General features: G+C 38.2%; 1 protein-coding gene across 2 annotated transcripts in view; it reads left to right on the top strand.

Annotated features, from left to right (window-relative positions):
- Positions 1-859: 859 nt before the first annotated feature.
- elp2 (elongator acetyltransferase complex subunit 2) overlaps positions 860-14018 on the top strand; it is a 32498-nt gene continuing 19339 nt past the window's right edge. For both annotated transcript variants that reach the window (XM_059350612.1, XM_059350611.1), the window contains exons 1-10: positions 860-1015; positions 1148-1226; positions 4234-4304; positions 4379-4523; positions 5685-5762; positions 6095-6159; positions 6266-6332; positions 10480-10626; positions 10910-11005; positions 12440-12540. In XM_059350612.1, coding sequence (XP_059206595.1) covers positions 884-1015; positions 1148-1226; positions 4234-4304; positions 4379-4523; positions 5685-5762; positions 6095-6159; positions 6266-6332; positions 10480-10626; positions 10910-11005; positions 12440-12540 — 981 coding nt within the window. In that variant the 5' untranslated portion in view covers positions 860-883. The remainder of the gene's footprint in view (positions 1016-1147; positions 1227-4233; positions 4305-4378; positions 4524-5684; positions 5763-6094; positions 6160-6265; positions 6333-10479; positions 10627-10909; positions 11006-12439; positions 12541-14018) is intronic.

Here is a 14018-nt window from a genome sequence, read left to right as displayed (position 1 = left end):
AAAACATAAAGATATGCAGCTGGTTTGAGTCTTTTTGTTGTTGTTTTGTGTCTTGTTTTCTGCCCTGACACTTTGGGCCCCTGGGCCGGTGCCTGGTTGGCCCATTCAATGATCCGTCCAAGCATCAATCACGCCTGCAATCACAGTTCAATGGTATTGCTTTTTCCTACTTGTTTATTGTTCAATAAATACATGGGTTGTCTTCAATGCCATTTAGTGACTGTGTGGTGGGAGCAGTTTAATGAATTTAGGGACCAAACTTCAGCCAGAAAACCAATGTTCAAATCCTCAAGCATCCATCCACATCTCCAGATAAGGCAATAAATCCCCACCAGCTCTATTTTGGTCTGACCTTTGGCTCCCTGTAGGGGGGTTAAAGAAAAGAAAAAATCATCCCAATATCACCCTTTCTCATTTCAAGCAAATTAAATCATATAATCCTCAAAATTCAGTCAATCTCCCAGAACTGCTGGGAGTTGGGGTGCTCTGCCAAGGCCAAGTTGATCTATAGAGCTGGTTAAAAAAACCATAAGCAAGAAATTACCAATCAATGAGGTCATTTTTTATCATTTTTTAATTGGTGTAGTGTCTCTGGATTTTGTGATGGACGTACGCCACCTAGTGGATATTTCTCAGTAGTGCACTTCAGTGAGTTCAAACGTATTTATGTTTGTTTATTACGGACATTTAATTTTTTTTAACGCACTAGAAATAATAAAGAAAATTTCTATAAGTTTCTATAAAAACGTTTCTAAAACCACATCATCATTAAAGTCTCCGGCCGGCCTGACTGTGGAGGTTTGGATGCGGAACGTTTGTTCGCTTGGCTCGGTTTCACTACAGCCACATTTAATGCAACACCACAACAACTTCGGCGTTCAAGATGGCAGCGCCCGTAATTGAAACATGCCATGTTGCTTGTTGTGCAAACAGGACTCCAAATATTGTTTCTTGGGGTCGTGGGGGGACCATTGCCTTTGGGACATGTACCTCCGTAGCTCTGTACGACCCGCAGGTAGTAAAATCTGTCTAATTTATCCTGTGAAGTTAGTTGTCGGTGTTGTCATGACCGAGCATCCCGCGGCTGTAATTAAACATTTACTTTGTTTGTTAACTTAATAAAAACACTGTTTGGTTTTTAACTCAGGAGAGAAGAGTTGTCGCTACGCTGAATGGACACAAAGGAAGAGTGAACGCTGTGCAGTGGGTCCACAGGGAGGACTGTGGTGAGTCATTTCTTTTCATTTTTTTCATTTAACCTTTATTTAACCAGATAAAAAAAACCCATTGAGATCGAGACCTCTTTTACAAGGGTGACCTGGCCAAGAAGGCAGCAGCACACGTCAAAAGTTACAAGACAGACGAACAATAACAATAAACAGGCAGCGAAAAGTCCAACATATTAAAAACCTTATAATAGAGTTGTTATTAAGTTGTTATTAACTCAACTTGTAACATAGTTAGATTGAATTAATAATATTGCGTGCAATCTGTTGCCTCAATTTTATTGAGTAGCTATTGTTTATCTTTTTTTACAGTGTAGTGGCGGAGGAGCCATTGGGGGTCACCTACGGTCTGACTTCTTTGGTGCGCCTTCTAGTGGAGCCCTCCAGTAACACGTGTTGTGCACAAACAAGTCGGTTCACATCGCAGCAGGTTGTGTGAGCTAAACTGTGAGAACCATGTATCTCTAAAATATTAAAGTCAACCTTGGAGCCTAAAAAAAGCCCAATTTTCAGCTTTGTGACGATACATTTTCCATCTGATCTAAGATTCTTTTAAATTGTTTATTTATCTAAAGGAGTAGGGGAATTTCTAAACCTTATTAAGGTGTTTACACTATGAGGCACGGAAGAGGAGTAGGGCCAGGTAGGAGAAGGTAAAAAATAAGAGGAGGAGAAAAAAATCATTCTTCACTTCGAGAAAAAAAAAGTTGAAATACAATGTTGAGAAAGGGGAGAAAAGGGAGGGAAAAAAGTCACTTTTTGAGTTTGGTAAATATGCTCTTACATCCCTCATTAGGCCTACAATAGGCCTTCTGTATTTTTCCTATATTGTATATCTCATATAAAACATATTTATTCATTGCTGCTCATACTACTACATGCAACAACCTATTTAATCTATTTAACATGCTAAAATATATTTTTCCAATGTGCAATATCTGTAAAAATGCAAAGTACTCTGAGGAAAACAAAAACAAAAAATGAATATTAAATTCCAAATAGCAGAAATGTATGTATAGAATGTATGTATATGTGTTATTTTTTCTATTTTTTGGATCTTCCATATCTATGTGCCTGTACCTTGAGCTGCTGTGACAACTAAATTTCCCCACTGCGGGATGAATAAAGTCATATCTTATCTTATCTTATCTTAAAGTAAACTGCAAGTTACAACCTGCTTTTTGTCAATACGTCTAATATATGTCTTAAAAAAATCTAATAAATAACATAAAAGCAGATTTTCCCAAAACAGTCATTGTAGCGGCTTCTACCAAGAATATCTAATTTATGTGTCACCTTAAATATTATGATTGCTCATTTTCTGACTGATGAAAATCAGGTTGTAGCTCACAGTAACTGTTCAGATAGAAAACAATGTTCCTCTGATGACTTATTTACACGGGACAATTAGTGAATAACACAAAAAAGTTGACTTTATTTTTGATATTTCAATTTTATTCTGGTAATTTCAACCTTTTTTTGCTCAAACTGCATTTATTTTTTTCTCCTACCTGGCCCCAATCCTCTTCGGTAATATTGTCCAAATATGTGGACACATAGACATTACATATTGTTCACAGTGGGGGAGTGTAATTAAGTGAATTTACTCAAGTACTGTACTTCTGTACTTACTTTATTGGATTATTTGCCTTTTATGCAGCTTCTACTTCACTACGTCTCAGGGCTAAATATTGCACTTATTACTCTACATCAGTGGTGGAAAAGTATTCAGGTCCCTTACTTAAGTAAAAGTACTAATACCACACTGTGAAATGACTCCATTACAAGTTAAAGTCCTGCATTCAAAATGTACTTAAACTATCAAAAGTAAAAGTACTCTATTATAACCTTAGTCAAGGTAGGGCTAATTTGAACTACTTAATATACAGTCATGTGATTGAATTTATAAGCATGCATAATCATTTGCAATTGATCATATTTTTTCATGTTAAATCTTCACCTCAAAAGTAACTAAAGCTGGCAGCTTAATGTAGTGTACAATAAAAGACGTACAATATTTGCCTCTAAAATTTAGTGAAGTAGAAGTATAAAGTTACATAAAATGGAGATACTGTAAGTAAAGTAGAAGTACCTCAACATTGTACAGTAATTGAGTAAATGTACTTGGTTACATTCCACCACCGCACTACATTTATCCGTCAGTTACTGTTACTTTTCAGATGACAAAGGTCCATACTCTTTCTGTCCAGTGAAAACAAATAATCTGTTGATGGGCTGAAAGGGTTCCTTTCATGAGTTAAGGGAATTCCCCTACTCCTTTAGATAAATAAACCATTTAAAAGAATCTTAGATCAGATGGAAAATGTATCGTCACAAAGCTGAAAATTGGGCTTTTTTTAGGCTCCAAGGTTGACTTTAATATTTTAGAGATACATGGTTCTCACAGTTTAGCTCACACAACCTGCTGCGATGTGAACCGACTTGTTTGTGCACAACACGTGTTACTGGAGGGTTCCACTAGAAGGCGCACCAACGAAGTCAGACCGTAGGTGACCCCCAATGGCTCCTCCGCCACGACAGTGTAAAAAAAGGTAAACAATAGCTACTCAATAAAATTGAGGCAACAGATTGCACGCAATATTATTAATCTAACTACGTTACAAGTTGAGTTAATAACAACTTAACAGGAAGTGCCTGTCAATTAAAAACGGACTAATTCTATTGTTTTGGATTCATTCAAAATTCTCTTGATTTAGAATTACATACACATAAAGATTATATTTAATGTGATCAAAAAAAGTAGATTCTATCTCAAACATTTTTATATTAAAATTACTTAAACAACTGCCTCCAAATATGTCTTATTGGATTCAAACGTAACCCATGGCATTTACTTATGTTGTTTTCTGCCTGCTTTTGTCATTGTAACATTGTAACAAAAATATAACCATTAAAAAAAAGCCCTAATCCAAATGTGCACAAAAGTTACTCTAAGCCATATACTGTAGTGTATCTTTGCTAAAATGTGTTGTTTTTGTTGTTGCAGCTCCAGAAAGTCATCTTGTCTCAGGAGGCTCAGACAATCACCTCATCGTCTGGAAGGCTCAAAATGGAAAGGTAACCATCTGTTTCACCAGACAGAATTTCTCTCACTTTTTCCTGTCTTCTTAAATTCGTACTGTTGTTTCCAGTTCATCCAGTCAGTGGAGTGTAAAGGCCACACTGGTCCAGTTTGTGCAGTGGATGCCATCTACGTGGAGGACTCACAGATCCTGGTGGCCTCCTCAGCATCCGACTCCACAGTCAGACTGTGGCTCTGCAATGAAGCCAAAGACGGTATAATACACTTGCAGTCGGTTTTTGGTTCAGCCTCTGGAGTTATTGTTGTGTTAGAGTACTTTGTTGCAATAATAATATTGTAGAAGGCAAAACAAGTTTGGTGGGATTTCTTGTTGTTAATGTGTATGATTCCCAATCCTTTTTATTAGTGACTGTTTTAATATAAAGCATTATATACTTTATACCCCTCTTCACAAGGTGCAGGAATAGGTCAAACTATACTGTGTTCCTAAAGATAAAAGCAAAAATAATACATAAAAATCCAAAAGATGGTAAAAATTGTGTTTGCTTCCAAGTAATCATTTCATAACCTCATAAACTGCTTACACAGGCCTCAGGAAAGTAACAAAAAATATTACTTGATGAATAAATAATCAATATTATTAATGAATTTGAAGTTAGACTATCTGCCCCCTAGTGGCTGCTAGAGGACAGGGCAGTGTTTACCAACAGTACAATCCTTTGCCTCACCTCTGCAGTGCTGCACAACTGTTTATGGAGAATCACATCCTTGACATTGTGTCTTTATTTTCACTTACACTCAAAATAGACTGTCTCAGTTTAAAGATCTCTTAACTTTTAGGCAAATATGGTTAAACAACTGATGTTTTTTAGGATAAAATTTTTAAAATTTTTTGTACAACTGTTTAATATTATCTTAAAATGTTTTTATTATCTTAAAAGTGCAATATGATGGATGAATTGAGGGTAAAATTGCTTTAATTTCCTCACATAGTTAAATATCAGTGGTATTCCAAGCTGCCATCCATATCTATTTTTCTTTTTTCTAAGCTGTCACCCTTAACAGCTTCCCTTTGCTGAACGTTTCTGTCCACCTGTCAGTGCAGATGAACACTGATGCTGCTTGACAGACGTGGAAATTAAGCGTGTGTGTATGCAGACTGGGCGTCACCTCGGGGTGTTTTCCCAGATAAAAATACTAGCCATGTAATGTTGGACTGTGACAGCTTGACAGACCCTTGGCCTTTACACATTAAGGGGAAAAAATGTCTTTTGGCACATTTTTCTAACAGTCAAACAGTGTTTTCCACATTCAACTTTAGCTTTATAGTTTAACATAATAGATATTTTTTTAGTCAGCAGTTCTACCTGTAGGTCATCACAAAGTTTAATTCCATGTGCATGTGTGCTCCCCAGCTGAGTGCCTCCATACCTTATCATTCGGCAGCAGTTTCATGATGGATGTCTCTCTGGCACTGTTGCCAGGCAGCAGAGGTAAGCCTAAGCTGTTCCTACTTAGACATCCTTTAAGTTGTGTGCCACACACACACTCACTCACTCACACACACACACACGCAGAGATATTTTCCCTCTCATGTCATCCATCTCAATTTGCACCACTGCTTTAGTGCCTGTAACAAATGTCATATTCCAAATGCAGCCTGCGTTTGAAGTGTCTCGTGTCATTTCGCCTCTCTGTTTTACATGCCTTTTGTCTGTTGACGCAGCGCTTCATCCTTCCCTTCCACCTCGCTCTTGTTTAGATCTAGATGTAATGTATGCAACCTGCCATGTGTGTATGAAGACCTAACCTTCTGTTCTCACAGTTCCCATACTGGCCTGTGGGGGTGATAACTCTCAGGTGCATCTGTATGTGCTGTCTAACGGAGAGGTGAGTTCAGACTTATAGCCTGTCAGGGCAGCTCGTTCATGTTTGAATTTAATTACTAAAATATGACGGTAACATTTAACTTTTTTTCTTAATTGCTCTACAACAGCTCCAGAAAGCCATGTCACTGCAAGGACATGAAGACTGGGTTCGTGGAGTGGCCTGGACACGTCTAGGTGAGCGCTACTGTCTGGAGTAATTACAGTGTTACTGTTCAGATGTTTTTATTGGATTTTAGATGCCAAAACATACACTACGTACAAATTACAATCGACAAGATATAGAGAAAATTAGCAGTTACTTACTATCACAGCATGCTTGCACACCCCACTTGACTCAACCAGATAAACATGCAATATGTAGGCAGGGCTCTGTGATTTGGTGAAAAAACAACAAAACCTTACTGTCAACCAGAAAGCCCAGGGTAAAAATGTAACCCTTTATCAGGCAAAGAACTCTTTTTGGTAAATTTACTAGATTAAAGTGGCAAATCTACAAGAAAAAAGTTGCAGATTTATGAGAAAAAAGTGGGGGAAAAGCAACTTTTTTCTCCCAGATTCACCACTTTAACCCTTAATAGGGCACTCATTGAAATACTTGCAAATTCCAAATTTCAACCCTAGAGAATATTGGAGGATATTACATACTGCCAGAATGTGTAAAAAAAACCCATACGAAAATAATATTTTGAGAAAAAAGTTTACGAGATTAAAGGGGCAAATCTACAAGAACAAAATGCGCAGATTTATGAGATTTAAAGTGGTGAATCTGGGAGAAAAAAGTTTCGTAAATCTCCGACTTTTTTCGCACAGATTGGCCATTTTAAATCTCTGAAATCTCCGACTTTTTTTCTTGTAGATTTGCCACTTTAATCGAGTAAATTTGCAACTTTTTTCTCGAAATATTACCTGAAGTTACCAAATATAGTTCTTTGCCTGATAAAGGGTTAAAACTGTGGTTGATATAGATCTTCTGTTCTGCTGTGATGAAGATGTGTGTGAAGCATCCACCTATTAGAATTTGTAGCTTCTTTGCAGGAACATCCTTATTTGAAGCATTGTTTTCCATCATGGCCACATGAGTCTGGACAAACATGGATGTAAACTCGATTGGTTGGCGAGATTTCCAGCTGCAAGGCGGTAACTCTAGTTTCTGATATAGTGATGTTCTGAAGGTTTAAAAGCTTCTGCTTGTGGGTCTTTGGTTTATCTTAATCAAGTCTGCAAACGGGATAAAATCAGGCTTTGAAAGAGTCAGATAACGTGATTGGCTGAATGCTGAGAGGAAGGAGGAGATTTCCGGTCACAGCCTTCCACCCATTTGATTAAATACACATTAGTACATTTTGACCTTACTTGAAAGCCTCCAAGCAAAAACAACAAGACAAAAGACAATTTCTCATATAGGTCGATAGAGAAATCGAACAAGGCACAGCCAGTTATTTTGAGTCCAGCTTCAACAACCAGTGTGCTATTCACAGTATTGTGATAGGACATGGCAATGCATGGATCCAATCCAAGCTCTACTAATTGTGTAACCCTCTTCAAGGGCTCTTCATTACTGCACTGTTCTGACTGTGTAAAAGCTATTTAATCTCCTTAACCAGCCCTCTCCACCAGTGTCTCCTTCCCACTCACAGTCTATGACCTACTCCACGCTGCCAAGCTACGAGCCAGCAAAGAGACAAAGAGAAGTTTGTTTATATGAAATATCCCCATAGGAATGACAAAACCCTCTCCTCCACTGTGATAGTAGTTACATAAATCATTCTGTTCTTTTATGACTTGGCAGATGGCAAATTGCAGCACTAGAGGTGCAGTTTATCATAGCTGTTAAACACTGGCATTCAGAGCATGATGCTATTTTCTGTTTTTGTGTTTCTATCTTTATCTTACTGTATTTTCAAAATCACGATTTCCTTTCCATCAATCTTAGTAGCATAAGAATAAAAGAATAAAATCAGCACAAGGATGAATGTTAGATTTTGCTGGAGGGTTTGGGTTTAGCAGAGAGAGTCCTTTCTTACCGTTCTTTTGCATGGTTTAATCAAGAAAAAAAATCAGAAAGATGGCTTTTTGCATGAGCCACGGGTCACAAAAATGTTTTTTAAAACCCTGTCTCTGTATCAGGTCACCATTTTGCCTTAGCACCACCAAACTGGCTTAAAAAAACACATGGATCTCATGTCGCTAGTTTAAAGTGCATCATCATCATTATTATTATTATCCTGTACAGTCACTCCTTAATTCTACATCATCACAGAAGGATAAACCAGAATAAGGTGATCTATAATATGATGCATGTTTGTCATCACATGTTGCCAGTTGTTCTTCTTATCAGTGATGTCGCCTGTAGCTGTTCACAGTTTGGAACATTACTAATGTAATCAGTTCTGCATGGGTGTTTCCTCCCATCCGCAAACTGATCTTTTTTATCATTTGTTCTTTCACAGTTAGCCAATCTGTAGCTGAAACACTTGAGAGTGTCGCTCGTGTAGTTTTGGCTGCGACACCAAACCAGCTGTGTGTAAAACGGAGCTTACGGGTGTTGCATCGTGGGAGTTTTAGCAACACACATCTGTTTGCCTCTCTCCCGCACGTTGGTGAACAGTGACTTAAACCATTCACTGACAGTGATTAACTTGTTTTGATATTTGCTGACTCAGCAGTAAACAAAAAAAAGTAGCCTCTGACACATCTGGTGAACGTGCCTGGTTATGTGACTCCGATTCATGAAGGCTTATTGGTTTAATTATTATGGTCATAATTTTATATTTTAATTTTCTGTTTTATAATACAATAAACTAGTCGTGACTCAGTTACATTGGACGGTGCACATAGGAATTGGTACATTTTTATACTGATTTATTTGGATGTTTGACAATTTAATTTACTTGCATTTCAGTTGTAAGACTCTTGATTGACACTCATGATTAAAGTGAAGTTCAAGCCTGAACTTTATTTGTTGCCTGTGGGAAATTTACTTTGTCACAACTATTAAAAAACAATGCTCCATAAAAAAAAAAAAAAAAAAAGTCTGACAGGCTCCAGACACTCACCATTGTAAGTATTTTGGACAGAGTTTCAGGCAAGTAGCGAAACAAACAATCATTGTCATCATCATCAGTGTCATTACGTTGCGATTGACGAACAGTGATGGCTTCCCTCCTGCCTCTCCCAGCACTCTGCAGGCCTTAGGAGGCCACAGAGGAATTTTTAATACGTCTGTTTATCTTGGCAGAGTCAAAACTGGGCCAGTGGCCATCGGACTAAACCTTAAACGCATAATGTGACAGACGGGAGCACTTGGAGATGGTGGCTTGTGCTTTATTTACCACCTGTCTGTGTCTATTTGGTCAGTACTCCTGCTGTCTCACTGGCCATGTCACAGTCAGCAGCTTTTCTTCTATAACACTTCTAACAAATAACTGAAGACAACTGGCAAGACGACAGCCTATGGACTTGCTAGGTGAGGCTGTAATGCTCATTAAAAATACCACAGAACAAACTTGGTATTCTTGGATGCAAGTCAGAAAAGTTGCTTCTTAGTTTTAGTACAAAATTCTCCAACTTGGCGCAATTATTTCTCATTGTAATTGCATTAAACTTTAGTTAAACACACAGTATGTCATTTCTGCTGTTCTCTCAGTCAGAACAATAAAAGACAAATTTAATGATGAAGTTGTAAAGTAGATTATTTAAGAGGGAAAGAAGTCACATTACAGATATTGCGGCCAGAAAAGTGAATATTTGAGTTTGAAAAAAAAAAAATTTTTTTGGTGTGGATAGTGCACCAATTTTTCACTGATGATAAATAATAATAAATTAATAATAAATTATATATGATGAAACTGTATTAAACAAATAACAATAATTCTATGAAATATTCTTAAGTAATATTTAAAGTATTTTAAAATATATATTCTTTAATATCATAAAACGAATAATATAAATACTATTAAATAATGTTTAGCGTTATTTACATTTGATTAATGTTGGAAACATAAAAATATATAATAAGTACACAATAAAAAAAATTATAGGTCTAGTTTCTTCTTTTTTTTTTAGACATTTCAATGTGGAAATGTTGAATATTATAACTTAAATATTATTAAGCTCTGCTACACTTTGAGGAAAATATGACTGTTCCCAAAGTATTGCTAAACACCACAACAGTAATAATATTTGGTAATACTATAGCACCACAGGAGAGTAAATAGTACAAAGTCAGTGATGATAAATTCTGTTATAGGGGATTTTAAGAGCTGATATAAAATGTCTTTCAGTCAGGAAGGTTTCCGTGTTCTCTCTCTGACTCGTTCAGGTGGGGAGCTGTTATTAGCCAGCTGTTCCCAGGACTGCCTCATCAGAGTGTGGAGGCTGTGTGCCAAGTCTGGGACAGACGCCCACGTAGAGGACGATCACACCATCATCAAAATGAAAGAGGATGTTTTTGAAGTGAAGGAGAGAGGTGAGCGGGCCACACAGGCCTGATTTATAAAAGGAGTGCTAATTAACCAAATGAATAGACTTGCTTTTTGATGGTATAATGGCACATGGTGGTTACCGACCTCTATAAAGAACCAAGTGCTCCTGTTTTATGCATGTTTACTTTTATCAGTAGACATATGCTTATCAGATTTTTCATTGAACATTTATATGACATAGAGTTGGCTATAAAAATGTATACCTACTCAGTTAATCAGCTGCATTCCCTTTGTTCATAAAACTGTATCTTTATATTCCTGCTGCAGACTTGTCCTCTGTGTTTGCCGTGTCCCTTGAGACGGTCCTGGCAGGCCATGAGAACTGGGTCTATGGAGTCCACTGGCAGCCTCCTCTGTACAAAGGTACCTTATTAAATACCTGGGAAAGGAGTGGTCCTTTCTCACAAAAGTTTCAAATAATTGGCAGAGAGCTGCTGCAAAACCTCTTAGTAGTGTTTGTGAATCAAACCTGACATATTTACCTCTAAACATTTTAGTCAATTATCCTGTTCCTACAGCCTCTGGAAGTTAATGGGCTCGCATGCTAAGCTCAGAGACATTGTTTCCCTCCCTTTGTCTAACCATGCTGTTGTTTACAAAAAGCAGCAAAGACACGGTGACAATTTCAAAGGGAAAAGGAAAAATGGGTGCAAAAAGTTATTGGCTTAATTAGCTCTCAAGAGAAAAGTCTGATGGATGTGCTAAATCTTCTCTTTAAACTCTGGTTGCCTTAAAAGCTTATTACTTCAAGATAACTTCACACCTTTCGCAGCTTTTGTGTACATCACACATTGTTGTGTTTGGATACTTTGAGTAAGTAAAGCTGCTGAATAAGGGTGGAGAAAGCTAGTGGCAGTTATTATGCTAAATATTGAAAATAACGATTTCACTTTATATTAAACTACACTTATTCACCATTAACAAGCTGTTTAATAGCATGCATACTAGTAGCATATTGGCTCTTTATTAGTCTCATTTATGACTCCTCCTTACTTACTATCAATGAGCAGTAATTATTGGGAGAAAACTCTTTGTTTATGGCCTGGTATAGAATAGAGGCATTAATAAGTGCTTTATAATGATAATAAAAAGTAAATATGGTACTAATATGCATGTAAATATGCAACTAGTTAATGGTGAATATATGCACATTTATATAAAGTGTTGCCAAAATGTAATTGTTTTTATGACATGATACCATGTTATATTATAATCCAAAATATACCTTCATAAATCCCCAAAATTTAATACTGTTGCACTTTGTAGAGAAGATAGTCTTACAGCAGCTCCCACTGTGTTTGGGAAGACCACACCTTGATTTTTCTTTTTTTCTCTCTTTTTTAAAAAAAAAAACAGTAAACACGTGTAGGAAGCACTCCATTTGATGCATCCTTATAACATTTTTTAAAGTATTTCACCTAATAATTTTTTTCCGTCCACTGCATTTGTGTCCATATCTTAGATATTCAACTTGTTATGAGTTCATTCATATCCAACACTTGATTGTGCTCCTTGTAGTTTCTGAGTTGCAGCCATTTTTTAAATAATATATATAGTTTTTGGGCACATAGGACTTCTTTTTATTCCCTAAAATATAATAGAATATAGTACAAAACCAGTAGTCCCTTGCTGGAAATATTTCAGCTAGGAAATAAAACAAACAAAAAATTGCAAACACAAGTGAGTCTTGCAAAAATAAATGTAGAAGATCCTAAAACCACTGGCCTAGTAATTGATTATTGACTCCAGTCAGGCTCCAGTATGGGTTTTCCAGTGTCTCCTTGTCTCCCCCTGCAGGTGGTGAGCTGCAACAGCCTCTCAGTCTGCTCTCTGCCTCCATGGACAAAACCATGATCCTCTGGGCTCCTGAGGAGGGATCTGGAGTCTGGGTGGAGCAGGTGAGTGATTCATACTTGAGGATAAGGAGCGTGCATGCAGATACACAGAGCTCACACAGACACGGTATCCATCACTCTCTGTAGGGAACACAGGGTTTGCGCACAGACCCACACACCAATTTCCCACTCTATTTCTGCTAGCTTCCCTTTCAGTAGCTCTTGACATGATCTGGAGCTTGAGCCCTCCTCTAGGATTCTCTTCCCTTCTGTCAGTGCCCCCGCGTCGGTTTCCACTCTCCCTGACATTGAGGTGTCAGGAATAGAAGTGATAGACAGTGATGAAGAGGCGCTGAGCCCGGCGCACCACTGTGAGTTTAGACAAGCCGAGGTTGTCCTCCCCCATCTTCCCTTCTATCACTCACTCACACTGAACCCCCTCTTTTACGGCCCATTCCCCCAACACATCCGACAGGGGATGGAGAGGCCTCTGGAAGACATGCCATAGCCTCTGCCTTATTATTTTTTTAGTCCATGATCTGTCTTTCACTTTCACTCCTCACTCCTGCCTCCCGTCATTTCCTGTCCACCACCTCCTCTTTTTCTCCACCACTTACCTCACTTTCTCCCCTCCTGTCTTGTCTCCGTCTCTTATATTATCTCTCTCCTGCTTTCCATCCGCTCCCCTCTGCCTCGTCTCTCTGAGCTCCCAACAGCTGCTGTTGTGCCAGAATGGGGCTAAATTTAACACAAGTGTGGATAGCGAAGAAAAAGCAGTCCTCTGCCCATCTGCCCCACAGCTTCTCTTTTTTTTTTTCACATGACTGCCAAATTCTCAGGTGGTTCCTGAGTACCTCAGATTACCTTTCCACGTACCTGACAGAAACACAGAAACACGTACTCATGGGCAGAGTTACAAAAATATCAGATACAAACATAGACATGCTCGAACACAGACTGCATCCCAAGGTTCGCAAATACACACGTACAACCCATCACACAAAAAATGGCTCACCTCGCCGTGGCAGGCACCTTGAGTGTGATCACACTCGGAGGTGATGAGAAAGATTCCACACTTGATCAGTTACATTTTTGCGCCTTTGATCTCATCATTCACATCCACAACAAAGACCAGAGAAAGGAGCGACCATGAAAGTCTTGATTCTCCTCTCTGACAAAGGGACGATGATTAGGGCCCGGAGCCAGTGCCGATTCTTGTCACACATTCTTCTTGGTATTGTTAGACAAAGGTGGTCAGTGGAAATGAAAAGCAGCAGTGGGCGTTTGAAATCACGTCTGGTGTGGCCAATCTCCCTCCACAGCTCAGGTCCTTTCTTCTTGCTGCCAGAAATAAAATAAAATAAGCCCCCTACCTGAAATAACCTTTTTGTTGAATGTGAAAGTACATTTCTCTCCCCTCTTCTGTTTCTGCTCCTTCTGACCTGTTTTTTATTTTATTTTTTTCAAATGAGAGAAACCCTTTGAACTGACAGGTTCCCTTTCTACAAAGGAAGTTTAACCTCTGAAGCTCAGTCACACAC

The sequence above is a fragment of the Centropristis striata genome, chromosome 14 (genome assembly GCF_030273125.1).
Source record: "Centropristis striata isolate RG_2023a ecotype Rhode Island chromosome 14, C.striata_1.0, whole genome shotgun sequence".
Taxonomy (NCBI): Eukaryota; Metazoa; Chordata; class Actinopteri; order Perciformes; family Serranidae; genus Centropristis; species Centropristis striata.
This window is presented reverse-complemented; position numbering and strand designations above follow the sequence as displayed.